The sequence below is a fragment of the Chenopodium album genome, chromosome 5, assembly GCF_948465745.1.
Source record: "Chenopodium album chromosome 5, dcCheAlbu1.1, whole genome shotgun sequence".
Taxonomy (NCBI): Eukaryota; Viridiplantae; Streptophyta; class Magnoliopsida; order Caryophyllales; family Amaranthaceae; genus Chenopodium; species Chenopodium album.
In genome coordinates, this window is record NC_137838.1 from 14166891 (window position 1) to 14185717 (window position 18827).

The following is an 18827-nucleotide window of genomic DNA, read 5'->3' on the forward strand; positions in this document are numbered from 1 at the left end:
AATTTTGAAACACTTGTTGAGAAATTGAATATTTTACAAAATATTATCGTTGCTAATTGTTTTTACAAACTTTTGGTAGAAGTTTTAGGTTAATAGTTTAACTTATACTCCCTCATAGGCTCATATTAGTACTTTTGCCTATACAACAAATTTATTTAGCGGAAAAAAACGAAAAAAAATTACATACAATTGTAACTACCTTGGCAACAATCACAACCCTCCTGTATATCAAACTAACTCCTTTTAATATCACATTAAACTTAAGTATGAAACACGTCTTCATTAAAAAATTATCCAAAGTTTCAATTGCACAAGTCACCCTTCTATTGTTTCTCATCACAATCCAAGTCACAAATCACAATCACAAAAGGTGTATTATATAAAATCCTTCATTAAAAAGAACCCTAAAATCTAATCCCTTGTATTTTTTCATTTCATTTAAAATTATTACAAAAAATATACTCAAAGTAATAAACACCATAAATTTTGATCCCAAATCAAAAAAATGGCAATCATCCTGGTCCTATAACTCACCATCACCACACCTCTTGTGTTGTCACAATCACCAATTTTCTCTCTCCTAATCTCTTCATTCATACATTCTATCTATGTCACTTGCACAATCATGTAACTTTATATGTAGTTTTTCTCATGTTTTTGCCTCAAAATATTAACCCATTTTTCTGGGTAATTTTGGGTGATAACTAATTTAAATTCTTCTGTTTTCTGAAAGTTAAACCCAAAATCCAAAATTTTGAAAGTATGGCTGTGAAAAAAGTTGCAGAAAATTTCTCAAAGAGTTTGATTGATGAAGTTCATAAATGGGGTTCAATGAAACAAAATGGAGTAACATTAAGGTATATGATGGAATTTGGATCAAAACCTACTGAACGAAATTTGTTGATTTCTGCTCAGTTTCTTCATAAAGAGCTTCCCATTCGAATTGCGCGTAGAGCTATTGAACTAGAGTCTCTTCCTTATGGTTTATCTCTTAAACCTGCTGTTTTGAAGGTAATTTTTTTTTTTTTTTTGGGGGGTCATTTTGGGGTTTTAATTGGGGTTTTATTGCTGTTTTTGGTGTGAATTTTGTTGGGTTTTTGCTATTTTATGAGAATTTTCATTTTTATTTGGTTGAAATTCTGAATTTTCGGGGTTTTTTTGGTGGGGATTTTGTTGGAACTGAAGTTATGTATCGCATTTTAATTTACACTTCGTATATATTTGAGTGCTTGTAATTTTGATGTCGTTCTGTATTTATCGACATTGAAATTCTGAATTTTTCTGGTAATTTGCAAACAAAATTGAATGTTAGTTTGTTGGAATTGAATATAATTTTTTGCATGTAATTTTGCAGTTGAATCTGGTAAATTTTGTTATCAGTAATACAATAGTAAGCTTGATTAAATGGTAAAAATATTGTTAAATTTGCAGGTTAATGTTTTTTCTGTTTTTTAAAGAACACTTCCTTTATTGGTATCCTGATATTGCAAAGTGCTGTTGGTTTGATAGAGAATATTATCTATGATTCACAGAAGTAAAGAGTATCTTGAGTATTGTTTATGTATGTGTATTATTTTGATTTTTGTAATGCTATTTTAATAATCAAAGTTTGAATTTTTTAGAATAATTTTTCTGTTGTGTCAATTTAGGTTCATTCACTGTCGTGTGGAGTTTGCTCTCCTGTTCTCACTGAGATTAGTTAGGTGATGATATCATATTGTGTGCGTCATTTTCTCACCAAATTCTTTTTAAAAAAAACATGATTTCAAGTTTACCTTGGAAGATCATAAAATACTGATAAATTGCTGAACTTTTATCTCCTACTATAAAATCTCTTTTAGGAAAATTTAAGGCTCCTGTTGTTGGCCCAAGTCACCACCCAACCTCTTCCATGGCCATGCCCCGGCTTCATTAAATACATATTCCCTCCGTTCCACAAAGTTACTCATGTTTATTGTTACTCTCTCCACTTCTCCAGTGACAAATACAAAACAATAAAGTTGGGCAATTGGGGTCCTCATGTGCAGGAAAGAGAAAATCACATATTGATAAACAATAGATGTGTCCCAAGTGGATCATTTGAGGTTAATGTCGAATATAAAACTTGCCATAAAAGGAATAAAGCTATATAGTGAGGAAGCTTATGGAACAGACTTTATATGAAAAGAGAGTGGGGTTTTGTGGAAAGGAGGAAGTGCATTATCATCTATGCAGTAGTGACTATTGTTTTTCAGTTGGATTGCATAAAAATTAAAAGGAGTGTTTATAGTGGAAAGATGAGAATATATACAAGATAGATGATGAATATGCGTGTAACTGATCTAACAATATACGTGGGTATAATATGGGATTTTTTAGTGAATTCTGGCAACATAAATCCCAACCATAGCAAATATAATGACCTGTATTATATATGATAAGTATATGTTTATTGAATTTGAAAGATCCTACTACTTTTTCTCAGAAGAATGGTCAAGTTTTTGAATTGGATTCCAAGGATACCATCATTTGATTTTGAGGATGACATCATACCTTTCTAAGGATCCTGTAAACTTCCAAGAAGGCTCTTCCCAAAGAATCTTTTCATTCTTACATTGTTCGCTTGACTTTCTTTGACTTGGCACTTGTAAGTATTGTAACCTACTGGCCTGTCATAAGGCTGATCTTTATCTTGAGTTGTAATCCAAATATAAGCTTTCATTCTGTTTGAGACTACCGTCAATCAAATTTATACATGAAATTAATAGTAGCAGATTAATTTGAGTGATTTTGCAAAGAGTGTGTTGAGTACTTGAGGGATCTATTGGCCAGACTCTTTCATCAGGCCTGAGAATACAAAAGCTAGGCTCCAGCAAACTATGAAAGTTATTGCAAATTACGAAATACATTAGCTGTGACTTAGATGACAGTCTTCAGTGAGGTGAGGAGAAGTATACCTTGAGAAATTTCTACTTTTATTGATAAGTAATATGTCACCACTAGAAGAGTTTACTGTTATAAGCTTCCTCAATGGATAATGTATTAGAATAGCTGGCAACAGTGCTGTAACAAAAACATATCTGCTTCGTGTTATACTGTTGTGTGCAAGTTTTGTCAACTCATTTTGGAACTTAGAGTTATTATGAAATTTTACCATGGGATCACTTGTAAAGGTGTTATGAATTACCCTGGGGTTTGCCAAAATCATCAGCATTTAATATCATCTTATAATGTTATGAATCCATTTAGTCATGCTGAGGTCTTTGAGTGTGAGGTTGAATAATGCTAACTGAAGAGCAGAGGTGGTTGTTTCTTTTGTAAAATTAACAAAGGAGTTATCATTATTGCTATATTAATAATTATAAACTCTTTTTCCTTCTTAGGTGCACGATTGGTATTTGGACTCTTTTCGTGATCTCAGATCATTCCCTTCAATTAAAGATAACCGTGATGAATTAGATTTCACCCAAATGATTAAAATGATTAAAGTCAGACATAATAATGTTGTCCCAATGATGGCCATGGGGGTCCAACAACTGAAGAAAGGCATGGATCCCAAGATTGTATATGAAGACTTGGTCGAAATACACCAGTTCCTTGATCGCTTCTACATGTCCAGAATAGGGATTCGTATGCTCATAGGTTGTTCCTGTTACTTTGTCCTTCTTTTTCCTTTTTATTCATATTTTGCTGTCTACACTAATCTAATAGCTTTGGTTTATTCTATTCGGTTTCCCCCCCCCCCCCCCCTTGCTATTACAGATAAAATCAATTAATAGTGCTAGTTTTTTTTTTTTGGCTAAATTCAGGGCAGCATGTGGCTTTGCACGATCCAAATCCTCAACCTGACCGTATAGGGTATATACATACAAAAATGTCTCCCGTTGAGGTTGCCAGAAATGCTAGTGAAGATGCTCGTGCAATTTGCATGCGCCATTATGGCAGTGCACCTGAAATTGATATCTATGGCGATCCCAACTTTACATTTCCGTAAGTTCTTCTGTATACATATATATATTTCTCTGCTGTACTTATTATTATCTCTTTCCGAAGGTACTTAAAACTAATATTTATACAGCACATGAAACCTTGTGCTCTAAGAATAGTCTAGGTTATACAAGATGTGTGTTTGAGAAAGAGGATAAGAGAGATACACACAACACAGTAATATGATGCATTGCAAAACAATAGCCAGCAAGGCTTATAATTGAAGTCGTTTGTTCCCAGGGACACCCTAAAGTCCAGATCAAATGCTTATATTAGTTAATATTATTGATTATGCATATTGAGATGCTCATCAACAAAGATGAAAGGCCTTGCCAAAAATATCTCTGATTTGAACTCTGTGATGTTGTCTTCGAGGTGTCTTGGGCAACTTGATAAGCTATTTTGAATAAATTGTTTTCCCTTTGTTCTATGCTTGTCAACCATTGTATAAATTGGTAATCTTCATCCTCAGTGGTAATATATCCTAGGGATTGATCAAGATGGATTATACATAATGTGGAGTCGTGGACCATGGTCTTGGTTAGTGGGGCCTGTTTCTGTTTCAGAAGTTTTGCATCTCATTTTTTCTTTCCCAAAAACGTCTGCATGGTTTCTATAAATGCATGAATAATGATGTGGTAGTGCATTTGTTGCAATCTCGACTTATTTTTATTTGAATCCATATGTTTTGTCAACCAAATCACTGGTAAAGGAGGCTATGCAAGGAATTTTTAGATGCTGGCTGATAATTATTTATCTGAATGATCTTTTGTATTCTCTATTGGATTTTGAACCTGTTGTCCTGTGAATGGAGTTATATAATGATGCACATTTCTTTATTGATCCCAGGTATGTACCTTCACATTTACACCTTATGGTTTTCGAGTTGGTAAAAAATTCCTTGCGTGCTGTTCAAGAGCGATTTATGGACTCAGACAGTGTGCCTCCTATTCGTATCATAGTAGCTGATGGAATAGAGGATGTCACGATTAAGGCACGTTGATGCTTTTGAAGACTTTTGCTTTTGTTACAATTTTCATACCTCAGTGTGTGTCTTGACTCCTGTGATGCCATTGTAGGTTTCTGATGAAGGAGGTGGGATTCCAAGAAGTGGTCTCCCTAAGATTTTTACATACCTTTACAGTACTGCTGAGAACCCGTTGGATGAGCATACAGATCTTGGAACTGGTGATAATGTGACTATGGCTGGATATGGATACGGGCTTCCTATAAGTCGATTGTATGCTCGTTATTTTGGAGGAGACCTGCAAATTATTTCCATGGAAGGATATGGTAAATCTTCTTATCTCATAATTTCTTCCCGTCTGGCTGTCTCCCATGTATTGTTATGCAGCTTATGCACTTAATATCTAGCTTAGACTGGTTTTCCATCTACTCATCTAGCATTACTACATTAGTCTTACTCTTTAGCCTCTGTTATACCTATGTACTATCGAACTATGTAGTAGTTTGTTCTCATTTGGGAATTGAGAAAAGGTTATGAGGTTTAATCTGCTACAGAGAATATTAGACAATATTGTCTTGAAATAAATAAAAGATACCAGTCAAATGCATAGTTCATGTTTTCAGTTCCTATATTGAATTAATCAAGTAGGTTAGTAGATGTAATAATTAAGTTGATAGGTCAAGTCCAAATTTTTAAATCCAGAACTGTTAAGAACAGAGGAGCTTTGAGTTTGATTTATAGAACTACAACTACTAGGCCAATAGCATCCATCTGATGTTGGGGTAGCAATAGCTCGCAGCTTGCTTATGGCAATGTTTCTGTTTTGTACACTCCTTCCCCAATTTTGTTTACTGCAAGCACGTGAACATCCAACTATTTGATGATCTGTCGTCCCTCTGAGGCTCTGACCGCCTGACCGGAGTCACCAGACTGACCCTTCCTTGGTAAGATCCCAGCCTTTTTGTCGCTAGAATGGCGCCAATGAAAACTGTTTTAAGTCACAAGTATAACCCATCCTATATGCAGACTTTGGCAATAATAATGAGTCTCAGCTTTTCCCATTGACCTTCCGTAGCCTAATCTGGTCAAAAATTGGGAGAATTTCAACACATCTAGAAGCTGGATATTTATGTTACTATGGAGTATTGGTAACTGTTGGTGCTGCCATTTGCCAAATCTTCCTTTTCTGATGTATTGAATTCTTACCCTAATCCTTGTCATTGTGTCCACATCCCTCTCCTTCATACGTATGCATATCTTCGATCACCAATGATTGTGTTCAGGTCTATATTCTTCTCAAGCTATCAACTTTTAACATAATATAATTTCCATGCTCCATATTTTTTTTGAGGATAATCTGTGCAGCCTGTAACTGTTGAGCATTCTTGGAGATTTGTTTTTAGCTACTATTGTAAATTTTAATCAATCACAGAAAAGATGCGACACTGTGGGTGCATTGTGGGAAAAAGTTGAACCCCATGAGTCTTGATTTTCAGGAGCTGCATTGCGAAGCAGATTGAAGAAAGCTTCTGCACAAAGAAGTTGTTGAGAACTCCTGAAATATGGCCCCTTGGAAACCCTTTAACGAACTAATTATCACAAAAGCCATGGAAATTCTATTGCCTACACCACCTGATTCACCCTACCAGCCAAAAGCCATCATTAGCAATTTAGCGTCACCTTCTAAGAAAATTCTCACTATTTACAAACTTTCCTCATGTTTGTTAGATGATCAATAAATGATCAAATGGGCTTTGATTAATAAGTTTAGGTATATGTTATTGGGCAATGTTATGATAATTTTTGCAGCGTTCATATTATGGTGTATTATGTAATGCTTTTTTCAGTGAGTATTGTGGTTTCTGATAGTAATTATTAGGTAGTTTATATTTGCTGTTGAAGGCACCATAAGATTCTGACAAATCAGATGTTCTTATGACATTGTTGCAGGTACAGATGCCTATCTACACTTGTCTCGATTGGGTGGATCTCAAGAACCTCTGCCGTAGCCTGTAGTAGCACAGCTGATGAGCTATATACATTCAATATATTTAGACTTCCAATGGTTTACTTGATTAGATGGTGTTCATGAGAAAAGAGCATGTATTGTTCAGATTTATATGATAAACTGGTATTGTCATCCTTGTAATCTTATTTTTAGCAATGGAAATCCTGCCTCTGGGTTTCTTTACTTCGCAAACTACCCTCTGCCCCGCCCCCCTGCCCCCCTCCCTACCCCCAACACCCCCCCCCCCCCGGGTTAATGGTGTTGGCATGTGTAAGCTACATACAGCTTCTTGTTGACCCAGTGTCGTTGCTGGTTGGTGATGCAACGGAGATAACATAACAATGTCTAAATTGTAAATCAAGTCCACGCTTCCATCCTCTTAGAGCGTGTTTGGTTTGGTGTTTTAAAGTATTTGATACTGAATTACTTAAACGTGACAATTACCTATGGTTTGTTATGAGAGGGGTAGATAATACACTCCATTCTCTGAGGGTAAGGGGTAACAAATTAACCATTACCATTCCTTTAAACCCTTTTAAACCCTATGGGCCTATGGTAACAAAACAGTGGCCCTATTTGATTTTCAAGCTGATACAAGAAATTTATAATTCACAATTCCTTGTTTGGGTTTTTGAAGGGAATTGATTGGGAATAGAATTGTAAATTAACGGTTATACTTGTACTAATGTCAAATTCTTAAGCTTTTATTAATGGTAAAATAGTCTTTTTCTCTTTATTTCCAATTCCCGTCTCTATTACTTGCCCTCCTAGTAATAAAATGGGAATAGAGAAATTTTTTTCCATTCACAATCCCACCTACAATTCCCCTTCTCACAAAACAAACAAGGCAATATATACTCCTACCTCTTCAATTCCCATTCCCAAGCCCCAATTCCCACATACCAAACACGTACTAGTTAAAAAAGACACATGCTTACACCTTGCTAATTTACTCTATTCACATATTCCTTACCTTTTATAAATGGTGTGATTAGAGACGGCAAGGGTAAGGTCCAAGTAGGGTATGTATGGATTGAAAAATCCGGGTACGAGTCTGGGTATTACTAGACCCTACCCAGACCCTATCCATTACCATCCCCACTCGCACTATGTAAGGCAAAAAAAAATAATATTTGTAATCGCTGATGTAAACAATTTTGTAAAATGGGGTATAGTATAATTAAGGAATTTTGATGTTTTGGGGGCATCTTTTCATGGAAATTGCTCAATATTTTTCTTACCTTAAAAAAATAAACAACATAATCTAAATCACTACAGTAGAATTTATTTCTTATTTCATCACCGATCTAAAAAATTAACTCTTTTATAAATTAACTCTTTTATGTGATCCGATCCAATCATCCAATTCATTTTATTTTTAAAGGTAATGAAAATAACATCTATACATTTGCACACCAAATATATGTATGGTAACAAAATCCATTTTTTTTAAGGAAACAAAATCCATTTGTTAAAATTAGAAAATTTCATAAATAAAAAAAAACAAAGAAAGTACAGTAAAATGAGTAAAAAAATGAGTAATAAAATATTGAGACAAAACGTCATAGAACACAGCCTGTAAACATTCATACGATACTCTTTCTATTTCTATTACACCAAACCAAACCAACGATTCATTCTCTCTCCAACTTTCCCTCGCCTTAACACATTCAATCATTTCTCCCACTACTCTCTCAATTTTTGTCTCCTTAAGAACCCTAATTTTTCTCTCCTTTTTTCTTCAATTTCTTCTCTCTTTTTTGAATTTTTATTCTTTTTTGTAGTTTGTAAGTTTCAATTTAGGGTTCCAATTTTAGCAATTTCTTCAGATCAAAAGCTCGTCACTCGATTTGAATTTTTCAAACAATCACACTGTTTTGTTTGTTTGTTGGAATTTGTGATTTGGGGATAATTATGTACGTTAGTTAGAGTTAAGCATTGTTTTCAGTTTGGATTTGGAGTGGTGATTTTGCCGGATTTTTTCAATTCCGGCGAAAATGGCGACTGATTTACCAATGAATCCTCAGATGGAGCAGATCCATGGCGAAATTCGCGACAACTTTCGAGCTCTTGCGTAAGCTCCTTTCTCTTACTTTTTTGGTGTCAATGTCACTAGTTTAGTGATGATTAGTTCAATTTAGGGTTAGTTTTAAGTATTTTTCTTTCGATTTTAATCTTGTTTACTTGTTAAAGAGAAATATGATTTGCAAATTGCTAATTTTGGAGTAGTTTACGTTATTCTTTGATCATTGTGATGGAATTTCGCTATGATGTGAATAATTGTCATTGTTGACAAAATATGGTAACTTTTTGGCCCGTAACTTAAAGGACTGGCAATGTGGATTGATTGCCTTGTGTTATTCGGGTACGGTTTCGGCTAAGCTTAGCTACTGCCTATGGTTCAGTGAAATCGTAGATCCGTACTGCACTTGCATGTGACTAGCATTTGACAGTTAATACTGAGCATTAGCCCATTTTTGGTTGGGCACATTGTGAGCTATCTGTTTGTTATATTGCAAGGACTGAGAACTAAAGTGATGTCAAACGGATTATATATGGTTTCCATTCCTGTTGTTCCATTTATGTCTCTTCAACAGAGAAATGTGGGTTCCTAGTGAACTGACGGCGGAAATATTGGGCTTTTTTTGCTGTGGTAATCAAGAGATGTCAGGCTTTCATGTTGTACTTTTGAAGGATTCGGGCTTTCGTAGTGCTAATTGAGGGATATCAGGCTTTCTTAATATGCTATTTGAGAGATGCCGGGCATTTGTCCTGTGCTAAATGAGGGATTTTGGTGTTAATTCTGCGCTATCTGAGGGATATCAGGTTTTTGTGCTGTGCTATTTGAGGGATATTGGGCTTTCAAGCTGAGGGATTTCGGGCATTCATGTTGTGCTAATTGAGGATGTTGGAAATTTATGCTGTGCTATATGAGGGTTGAAGGGTTTTTGTACTGTGGTATTTCAGGGTTTGTGGTCTATTTTTATTTTGTCAGTAGAATGTCATTTCTGTTGCTGTTAACAGGGAAAAAGTGAAATTAAAGCTGAAATTCCTCAATGATGGATCATTTGTTGTTTTCATTTGCCTTTTTTTTTTTAACTTAAATTCTTTCACTCTATCATTTAATAACTACCTTTTTCAAGCCAGTGTGTGATCACCTCTGTGTTGCTATTTTCAAATATCACTCACCTTTATAGTAGGCTATATAGCTTAGCTTGGGCAACTGTTTTGGTGCCTCGTTTTCTTCATCCTTTTATTCTGATCTAATATCTTCCCAAAAACCTTTTCCTCTTGGCATGTGCTGCTGTGGTTGGAAAATTAAGCTTATGTGGCCTGGGACCTCGGTAGGAAATCCAATTTAGTAAGTTTTGGTTTGAAACGTTCCTGTATGGATGTAGTCTGAAGTAGTTCGGTATCAATTTGGTTAGCGCGTTCTAAATCTTATGTTGAGGTAGAATTTCGTACATCCCTCAACCTATTTAAAAAAATGTATTTTTGTACGGCTATGGTAAGCTGTGCCATGTGTTTTGGTTTGAAACTTCCTGTATCGATGTGGTCTGAAGTAGTTCGGTATCGATTTGGTTAGCGGGTTCTAAATCTTATGTTGAGGTAGAATTTCATACATACCTCAACCTGTTTAAAAAAATGTATATTTGTACGGCTATGGTAAGCTGTGCCATGTGTTTTCAGTTCTAATGCTGAGAAAGGAGAATATCTTCAGCTGATTAAATTGTTGGGATTTTTGAGTGTTGAAAACAGGTAGTTTACTAGTTTATGAGTTTAGAATGTCAATGTTACAAGTGTGGGCATCTGACAAGTTTTTATGTAGTGAAATACTATGGACAGGGCATCTAGGATGTTATATTATTGAAAATGTTGTAACTCCTTATTAAATTAACTTATACACTGTTGTAGCACCATTGATATTACCCTGCTCTAAATTTTGTGCATGCATGTGGCTATGTGCAAAATCCTGCTCTGTTACAATTTTTGTGGAAATTCGTTTAGATTTTGGCTAGAGTTACATTACTTTACTCTATTGCCGGAAATAGACAACTTCTTGGCACAAGGTGAAAAATCCATTATAATTAGGGAGTTTAAGATGAAGCAGAAGTGTTAAAAGATTACTGTGGAGCATCGTTAAGATTGGAGATTGGGATGTCAAGCTCAAGCATTTTCGGAGGTCAAAATTTCAATGAATTTGATAACTTTTCAATTTTAGTAGCAATTATTGAGGAGAGTTTTCTTTAATTTATTTTGGTGATGTTGTGATTTTTTTTTTTTTTTTTTTTTTTTTTTTTTTTTTTGGGGGTGGGGGTGTGGTGGTGGTGGTAGGGGTTGCATGCGATTGTCACATATATAAGTCTTTCACCCCTTTTTTGATCTTGTGTTTGCATGTGCTCTTGTGCTTTCTTTGTAGCAATGGTTTCCAGAAATTGGACAAGGTCAAAGACCCAAATCGACAAAGCAAGCAGCTGGAAGAACTTACAGGGAAGATGAGGGAGTGTAAAAGGTACATTAAATGTTGTTTTTACTTCCCATAATGCAACTTCTTTGAGTCTTGAGCATAACTTAATAGCTTATAATTCTAATACTGTGGTTTGGTGGTACTGAAAAGTGGAGTATGACTCTTACAAACTTACCTTATGTAATATGGCCATGGAAACTCTCTGAACAGAAAAACACCCATATGTTATGATGTTTTATATTTTTTGTGACCTTGCTTTTGGTGAGAAAAGAGGGGGGGGGGGGGTGTGATCTGATCTGCTACATTGTGTCGGGTAACCTTTCTCTCTTTTTTTGTCACTTTTATTATAGTTTCTTTTGTGTAGTTTTTGCTTGGTTTCAGGTAGTTATTTTTCATCTACTTCATGATTTTTGTTCATGTAATTGTTTTTTTTTTTTTTTTTTTATTGTCTTCTTGTTTTTTTAATTCTTTCTTTCTTCTTCCCCTCCCTTTCTACTGTGATTGAGTATAATTGAGTGTTGATTTTTATTTATTCCTACTTCCTCTTGCTCTTTAGATTAATTAAGGAGTTTGATCGAGAAATTAAAGACGAGGAGGCCAAAAATCCGCCTGAAGTCAACAAGCAACTCAATGATGAGAAGCAGTCTATGGTTAGAAACCTTCTTTACTTTAAGCCGATTCATCGTCCAAACAATAATTTCATAAATTACTTTTTTTGTGTGTGCCTGTCATAAGGATTAATTTTTCTGTGGCAAGAACATAAATATAGTTACTCATTGTAATCACAGAACTTCTAGGAGTATTGCTAGTGTTGCAATGTAACTCAATGAATATGGAGAACTCTAATGGTCCTGTTTGCTTCATCTTTTTTTGAAATTAGCTGTTCAGATTTAAAACCCACAACTGTTATTTGGTAACAATAGTGACGCATTGAAATTTATTCCTCAATGTACATAATGTCACTCTTAGACTAAGGAGAATTGAAGTATCAGAAATAAGGCAGAAAGAAAGTCATTGGTTTGTCTCTCTTTTTTGCTGGAGATAGAGGTTGTAAATTACATAGTTGTATATTAGGATTCACTTGAGCAATCTCTCTTCGTCTTTAGTGGATTATTGCAGCTTTCGCATCATATTCCTGTTTGTGCCGAACTCTGATACAAGGAGTCTTGAAGCAGATTACTTAGTTGGGGTAGATATGCTTACGTGGGCTTCTGAACTCAAATCTTTCCACTCTCATTTCTCAGGTTTTATGCTCAAGTACGTTAAGAATATTGAGGCTTATTACCTGCCATATGAGGATGTAAGGCTTTTAGAAGAAATATCAGAATGTGAGGAGGATGAGGAGATAGAAATGAGTGGAAACTGGAAAGTTAGGGCGGGATTTGTTATAATAGTGTTAAGCAACCAAATACTTGGCAATAGGTAAAAGTTTCTAGTATTAAAATCAAGTTTAATAGCAAACCTCATATCAGCTATCACCTTATTCCTCAAAATTATCCAAATTCCCTCAATTGGGTGGTGAAAATGTGGAATGCTAGTAGAAGTTTTAAACAAATGTATCATTTTTAAAAGGTTGCTGAGATCAAGAGTTTATTGTGTAATTGTGTAGTTGACTTGTATAATGGTTATTGGGATTAGGATGACATGTTTGAAGTATGTGGGCTATGCTACTTGGGAGCATTATCACTAATAGGAATTTAGTGTAAAAAAGACTAAGAAAGCTCTATATCATTGAGCACTTTGGTGCAATGGGGCCCTAATCAATTAAGTGGAGGGGGGTAATCCAACCTTTAGTTATTTTTTGTAATATTAACTGTCTTAAGGCTGAAATATTGACAAGGTTTTAAAATTTCTCCTTTTGAAGATCAGCTTGTTTGAGTGTTGAAAACTATGCCTTGTCAAAGGTCATATACTGTATTTTAACGGTACATTGTTTCTTTTACTGAGAGTGGGCACTTAGATTTAGGTTTGTTGAGAGGTGGAAAGTTGTGAAGGTTTTATATTAACTTTTATGTTATTTCCATTAGTGATTAACAATAACTCTAACCCATTTCTGGAGGACGTCAAGTGGAAAATTATAGTTGCTTACACCAAACCTATTGCTTTTGCTGCACCTCTCGGTGTAGAAGGTTGCAAGACGCTGGGTTTATCAAGTTTGCAGAACAGCAGAATTGCCAAAAAATTGTGTTAAAACATAATTCATGCCTAGTGGGTTGAGATAAATTTTATTGGTCACCAGGGCACTTAGTTGCTTATTGATAGGCAATATGATGACAATAATAAACCTGCCAACCATTGTATAAAAAAGCTTAAGGCGCACTAAAGCGAGAGGGGTTCTGCTGCGCCTAAGGCGCGCCTCTTTGAAGTGAGGCACACTATATGGGCAGTTGCGCCTAACCCAAAACGCCTCGCCCAGACTAAAATAAGCGCTCACCCTGATCGCCTTGCGCCTCAGCGCGCTTTTTAAAACACTGCTGCCAACTTTAAATGCTGCTCAAATTAAACATAGTGTTCTGTAATAGTGAAAGAGTTGATAACTTATTGGGTGGACTTGGCCACGTAATCTCTATTTTTTTAGGGTAGTTGGAAAGCTCTCTGGCTCATTTGTAAGTCCAACATTTTGGGTACTGCCTCATCTTTGTAATAGCAACCTTATTTTTTTTACTGCTTATTCTTTTCAGTCCCTTGAAATTCAATATTGGAGAAAGAGATTTACTTGGGATTGTTAAGTACTTTAAATTGTCCTGATATTTCATTGCATTTAATGCTAGATTTGTAGGCTGCCTTTTTTTCTTTCACGTAACTCTTTTTTTTTTCTTTTTTTTTTTTTTTTTTTTTTTTTGTTGTTGAAAAAATTTGCAGATCAAAGAGCTAAATTCATTTGTGGGCTTAAGGAAGACGTAAGTTAACATCTTCAACTTTACTGTTTCTATTTTAATTTGTTAATTCTGTTGCTAATATATGGCAGGTTGATTTAGGATGCTTGGTTAATAATTATAGTAGTGGTAACTTGTGGACTTTTGTGATACTTGTTATATATGTATATCAAATGAACCTGTTTTTCTGGCTGCTTATGCTGTAGGTATATGAGTAGCCTTGGCAATAAGAAGGTAGAATTGTTTGACATGGGAGCAGGAACCAGTGAACCAACAGCCGAAGAAAATATTCAGATGGCTTCATGTGAGATATTCTTTAGCTTATATTTGCATCTTGTACTCTAATGGGGATTTTGGCTTGATGTTTGTCTTTTTTATTGTTATTCTCCACACTCCTATCTAAGAGTATGCTTCTTTGCTAATCCTTGTGATCTTTATTTCAACAATCATATTGTCATGACCTCTGTGTTGAGCTTTGTAGATTGAGTCAATTGTGGTATTTTTAGAATACAAAAGGGGCAAAAGAAAACCAGGGGGTCATGTCAATTGTGGGAATGTCAGCTTTGCATACCGCTTTCTGTAACTTATCAGGCTATATAATGAGTCATTCTCAGAGAAATACTTGTAATGTATTGATTAAAGTGATTGGCATCTTGTTGTATTATGTCTATACTTCACATTTACTGAAGGATCTATGTTTGTACATTCAATAATGAGTTTCAACTTTAAGGGAGTGAACATTGGTACACCTATATATGATATATTTATTGGATTGATATATGTGACTTTCAAGGTTTACTTTGCTGATCAGCATCTCCATCAAAGGGTTAGAGGTGTGCACATAATTTGAAGTCTTGTGCAGTTTCTATAGCATGCTCTTTTAAATGTGTATTAAACAAATTATTAGCCTTCAACCAAGGCTTAGTGTTTAAAAACAGTGTATTTTACATTTATATTTATCATTTTGTACCAATATCACAGCAGACTCTGCAGAAGCTTGTTCTATTGGGTGATGTTTTCCACCTCATTTTTATTTTTTCATAGCTAATTTGAATAGTTTGTCAATACAGTTAACAGTATTCCTCTTTTTTACAATATTTTCTATCGGAGCATTTAGCTTCCTTGCATTTTCTTATAATCCTGTGTTGGAATGAGAATAAATAAGGTACAACAATACTGTGTATTGATTTGCATGTGTTTCTTGTATCTGATGTGTGATTTGTCCTTCCTATGCAGCAATGACAAATCAAGAGCTTATTAATGCTGGGAATAAGACTTTGGATGAGACTGATCAGGCCATTGAGCGCTCTAAACAGGTGAGAAGTTTACTGTGAACGGCTCTTGGCTTGTTTACTGTATTATCTTTCTAACTATAATTTGGTTGCCTAGGTAGTTGCACAAACTGTTGAGGTTGGAACTGAAACTGGAGCTAAACTAAAGGGTCAAGTAAGTATTCATAATTGATTGGTCCTATCTCAATCTTTTAGGTAGCAGAAAATAATGTAATTCTATTTGTGCAGACTGATCAAATGGGTCGTATTGTTAATGAGCTGGATACTATTCAATTTTCACTCAAGAAGGCATCTCAGTTGGTGAAGGAGATTGGTCGGCAGGTCTGGTTTTTTAATCTTTAATTTTTAATTTTTTTTTGTTTGTGGCTTTGTGCTCAGATTGCTATTCTTCCTTTGCTTCATTTTAGTTGCAACAAGGATTTTGGCACTATCCATACTCCTACTATAACATATTGTGATTCATACGGAAGAAAGTCACGTGGAATCTTGTAGGATTTGTCTTAATTTATACTTTATTAAAATCTACTTTTTATAATTTTTACCAAACCACCAACCAAAGATATTAATAGTTTAAATTTTGTGGCAAGCGCTGAAACTGTTAGTGTTGCAAGTAAAATGGAGCCGAGGAAGTATTACTTTGATTATAAGCTCCATGTTATCTTGACTGATGTATATACTTTCTGTGTTGCAGGTTGCCACTGACAAGTGTATCATGCTTTTTCTCTTTCTTATCGTCTGTGGTGTCATAGCCATTATTGTTGTGAAGGTATATCCCTTATTATCATTTCTATGGTATTGCATAATTTGTCTGCTAGCCTGCTCTCTTATGAAGTTGATGATATTGTTATCGTTTTCGTCTGGTATTATAGCCTTTTTCTGGAATTTGGCTCTGTTAATGAAAGGCTGGTTAGACGGTTAGACATGCTGGAGACAATTATGTATTCTTTTAGTTTATCTTTTTTTTTTTTTTGTTTTGTTTTAAACTTTCTTTCCTCCACAGCTATACCTTCACTTCCGATTAGCAGGTCCTATTTTATAAATGTTGTGCCTAAATTTGTGACACCAATTATTTGGCATTTGAAGCCTTCCTATCATATGGCCCAATAGATATTTAGGTGTTGGCATTCTGCTTCCTGGTAGAATCTTGTCTCATCTACTGTTCTGCCCATCATGTGGTTTCTTTTCCTGATTGGCATGAATTAATCCCCCTTCCACCCCTCCTCCATGCTATTGTTTGAATTGGGTTGTGCTCCGTTTCGCCTATTAATCTGTGCTGAAAATCTTGATCTTATTTGCTATGCCTGTAGATTGTACACCCAAACAACAAAGATATTAGGGACATTCCAGGATTAGCACCTCCAGCCCCTGCAGCAAGAAGGCTCTTGAATGTGAAAGCTGAACATTTCGGATAAATTGCTGCAATTGGATTCTTCTTCCACAGTTCAGTTTGGATAATTGGTTCCATTCCCCTATAGTTTGTGCATATCGAGTTTGTGTCATTTGTAAATCATGTTGAGGAGATTTTTGTTTATCCTTTTGGCAGTTGCATTCTTTCTCCAAAAACGACGGCTTTCAAAATCATTGTATCCACATTCAGGTTATTTTGCTGTCAATATTTTATCCTGTGTGTATTAGCAAGGCACTCAACATTCAGAGGATGCAGTAAATGTGTGTTCATTCTTTATACATTGTGTTGATATGCTTTTTCTCACATTTTTTATTTTCCAATATTGGAAACACTTGGTCAATTTGCATTTTGTTTTCGAATTTCTTTCACGGCCACTGCCCAAATAACAATGGAAGATTATTGTCAACTTTTACTCCGTTACAATTTCAGAGGAATTCATGTTTTTTTTATTAAAAAAAAAAAAAAAAAAAAAAACAAACAAACAAACCAAAAAGGGGTAATAGATGAAAAATATTTGTTTGTCTTAAATAGCAAAGATTGTTCATTGTTATTTGTATATATACACCCGTATGCAAGGTGTACCAATAAGTATATTTTTGCTCTTTTTGATGATTATTGTCCTTCAATTGTCATTTGAATAAAAAATATCCTCAGATGTTCCTTATACCCGTAAGGGTATTGAAATTTTCACTTAGAATAGCGTGTTTTTTTAATTTTTTGTACTTCTGAAATATAGCAATATATTGAATGCAAAAAACTTGGGTCAACGTTGACAAATGTGGGTGTGAAGAGTATCATTTAGACATTATTAATGTAATTCGTGATTGTTGCATATGAACCATGTGAACATTGGTGTGTTATGTGTAGAAGGAACGAACCAATGTTATTGACATTTTCAGCATCCTCATATCTAATTATCTACATCACATGTAATGCATGTCTACTATTGTCTATTGGGTATCTGAGAAATATGCCTTTGACCATTGTAAGTAGTTGACCTTGGTGATAGACTTGACTTTCTACTTTCTACTCGCCAACTCTTCATTATTTTTGTATGGTCATGTGAATACTTCTATCGTCTCATTTTATTTTTTGATCATTTTTTTTTCCATCAGATAATTTGCAAATGTAAAGCTTAAAACAGTAGTAAACAACTAAATTCAAAGTAAAAGTATATTCAGTAATTTTTTTTTTTTTTTGGGTACTACAAAAAATCGATCTAGGTTTTCCAAACCAACCTTGAAGACTTCGACCAAAAATGTTAATGTTCATTGGCATTTACGGCAATTAGTTTAGGGAAGGATTTGATTAGGGTTTAGCCCAAAAAAAAAAAAAAAAAAAAAAAAAAGTTGGTTTTAAAAATTAAAAAAGAGTTGACTATGACGCACTTGGTAATGGTTGCCATTTTTGTGAAGTGGATTTAATTTAATTTGTGTTTTGAAAAGGAGTTGTGAAAAAACTTTCAAAATTTGAGTAATAGATGTGTATTAAGTCAAAATTGATGATGTGGGTTATTAAATAAGCTTATGCCTAGTTGCCTACCCAAGTGCCTCTCTTGAGTCATGAGCTGACGACAGATAACACTCTAGTCTAACAGTCCTAAGTTATCGATCATTCTTGCTGAATGTATATAGGTTTTATATGGTCCAATTCATTTATTGCATATTCGGGTACATTTTTTCATTGCATATCCAATCTCTTTAGTGTTCATGTTCTTAATAATAATAATAATATCCTAGGTATTAGGTACAAGTCTCATTTGTTGAGAGGTAATTAACTAACTAAGGTAATAGGAAACCCTCCATTTCTAAGCTTTAATCAATAGCATTATTTTACGTTTTT

General features: G+C 34.7%; 2 protein-coding genes across 2 annotated transcripts; both read left to right on the forward strand.

Moving 5' to 3' along the window:
- Positions 1 to 551: 551 nt before the first annotated feature.
- LOC145631946 (pyruvate dehydrogenase (acetyl-transferring) kinase, mitochondrial-like) lies at positions 552 to 7124 on the forward strand. Its single transcript, XM_081684180.1, has 6 exons — positions 552 to 1011; positions 3363 to 3621; positions 3789 to 3969; positions 4816 to 4960; positions 5046 to 5259; positions 6884 to 7124. Exons 1-6 carry the CDS (start codon positions 763 to 765, stop codon positions 6940 to 6942), a joined length of 1107 nt encoding a protein of 368 aa, XP_081540306.1. The 5' UTR covers positions 552 to 762; the 3' UTR covers positions 6943 to 7124.
- A 1311-nt stretch (positions 7125 to 8435) lies between these two features.
- Positions 8436 to 17261, forward strand: LOC145631947 (putative plant SNARE 13). Its single transcript, XM_081684181.1, has 10 exons — positions 8436 to 9015; positions 11362 to 11454; positions 11966 to 12059; positions 14272 to 14309; positions 14492 to 14589; positions 15522 to 15601; positions 15675 to 15731; positions 15806 to 15898; positions 16269 to 16343; positions 16885 to 17261. Exons 1-10 carry the CDS (start codon positions 8939 to 8941, stop codon positions 16987 to 16989), a joined length of 810 nt encoding a protein of 269 aa, XP_081540307.1. The 5' UTR covers positions 8436 to 8938; the 3' UTR covers positions 16990 to 17261.
- Positions 17262 to 18827: the final 1566 nt, after the last annotated feature.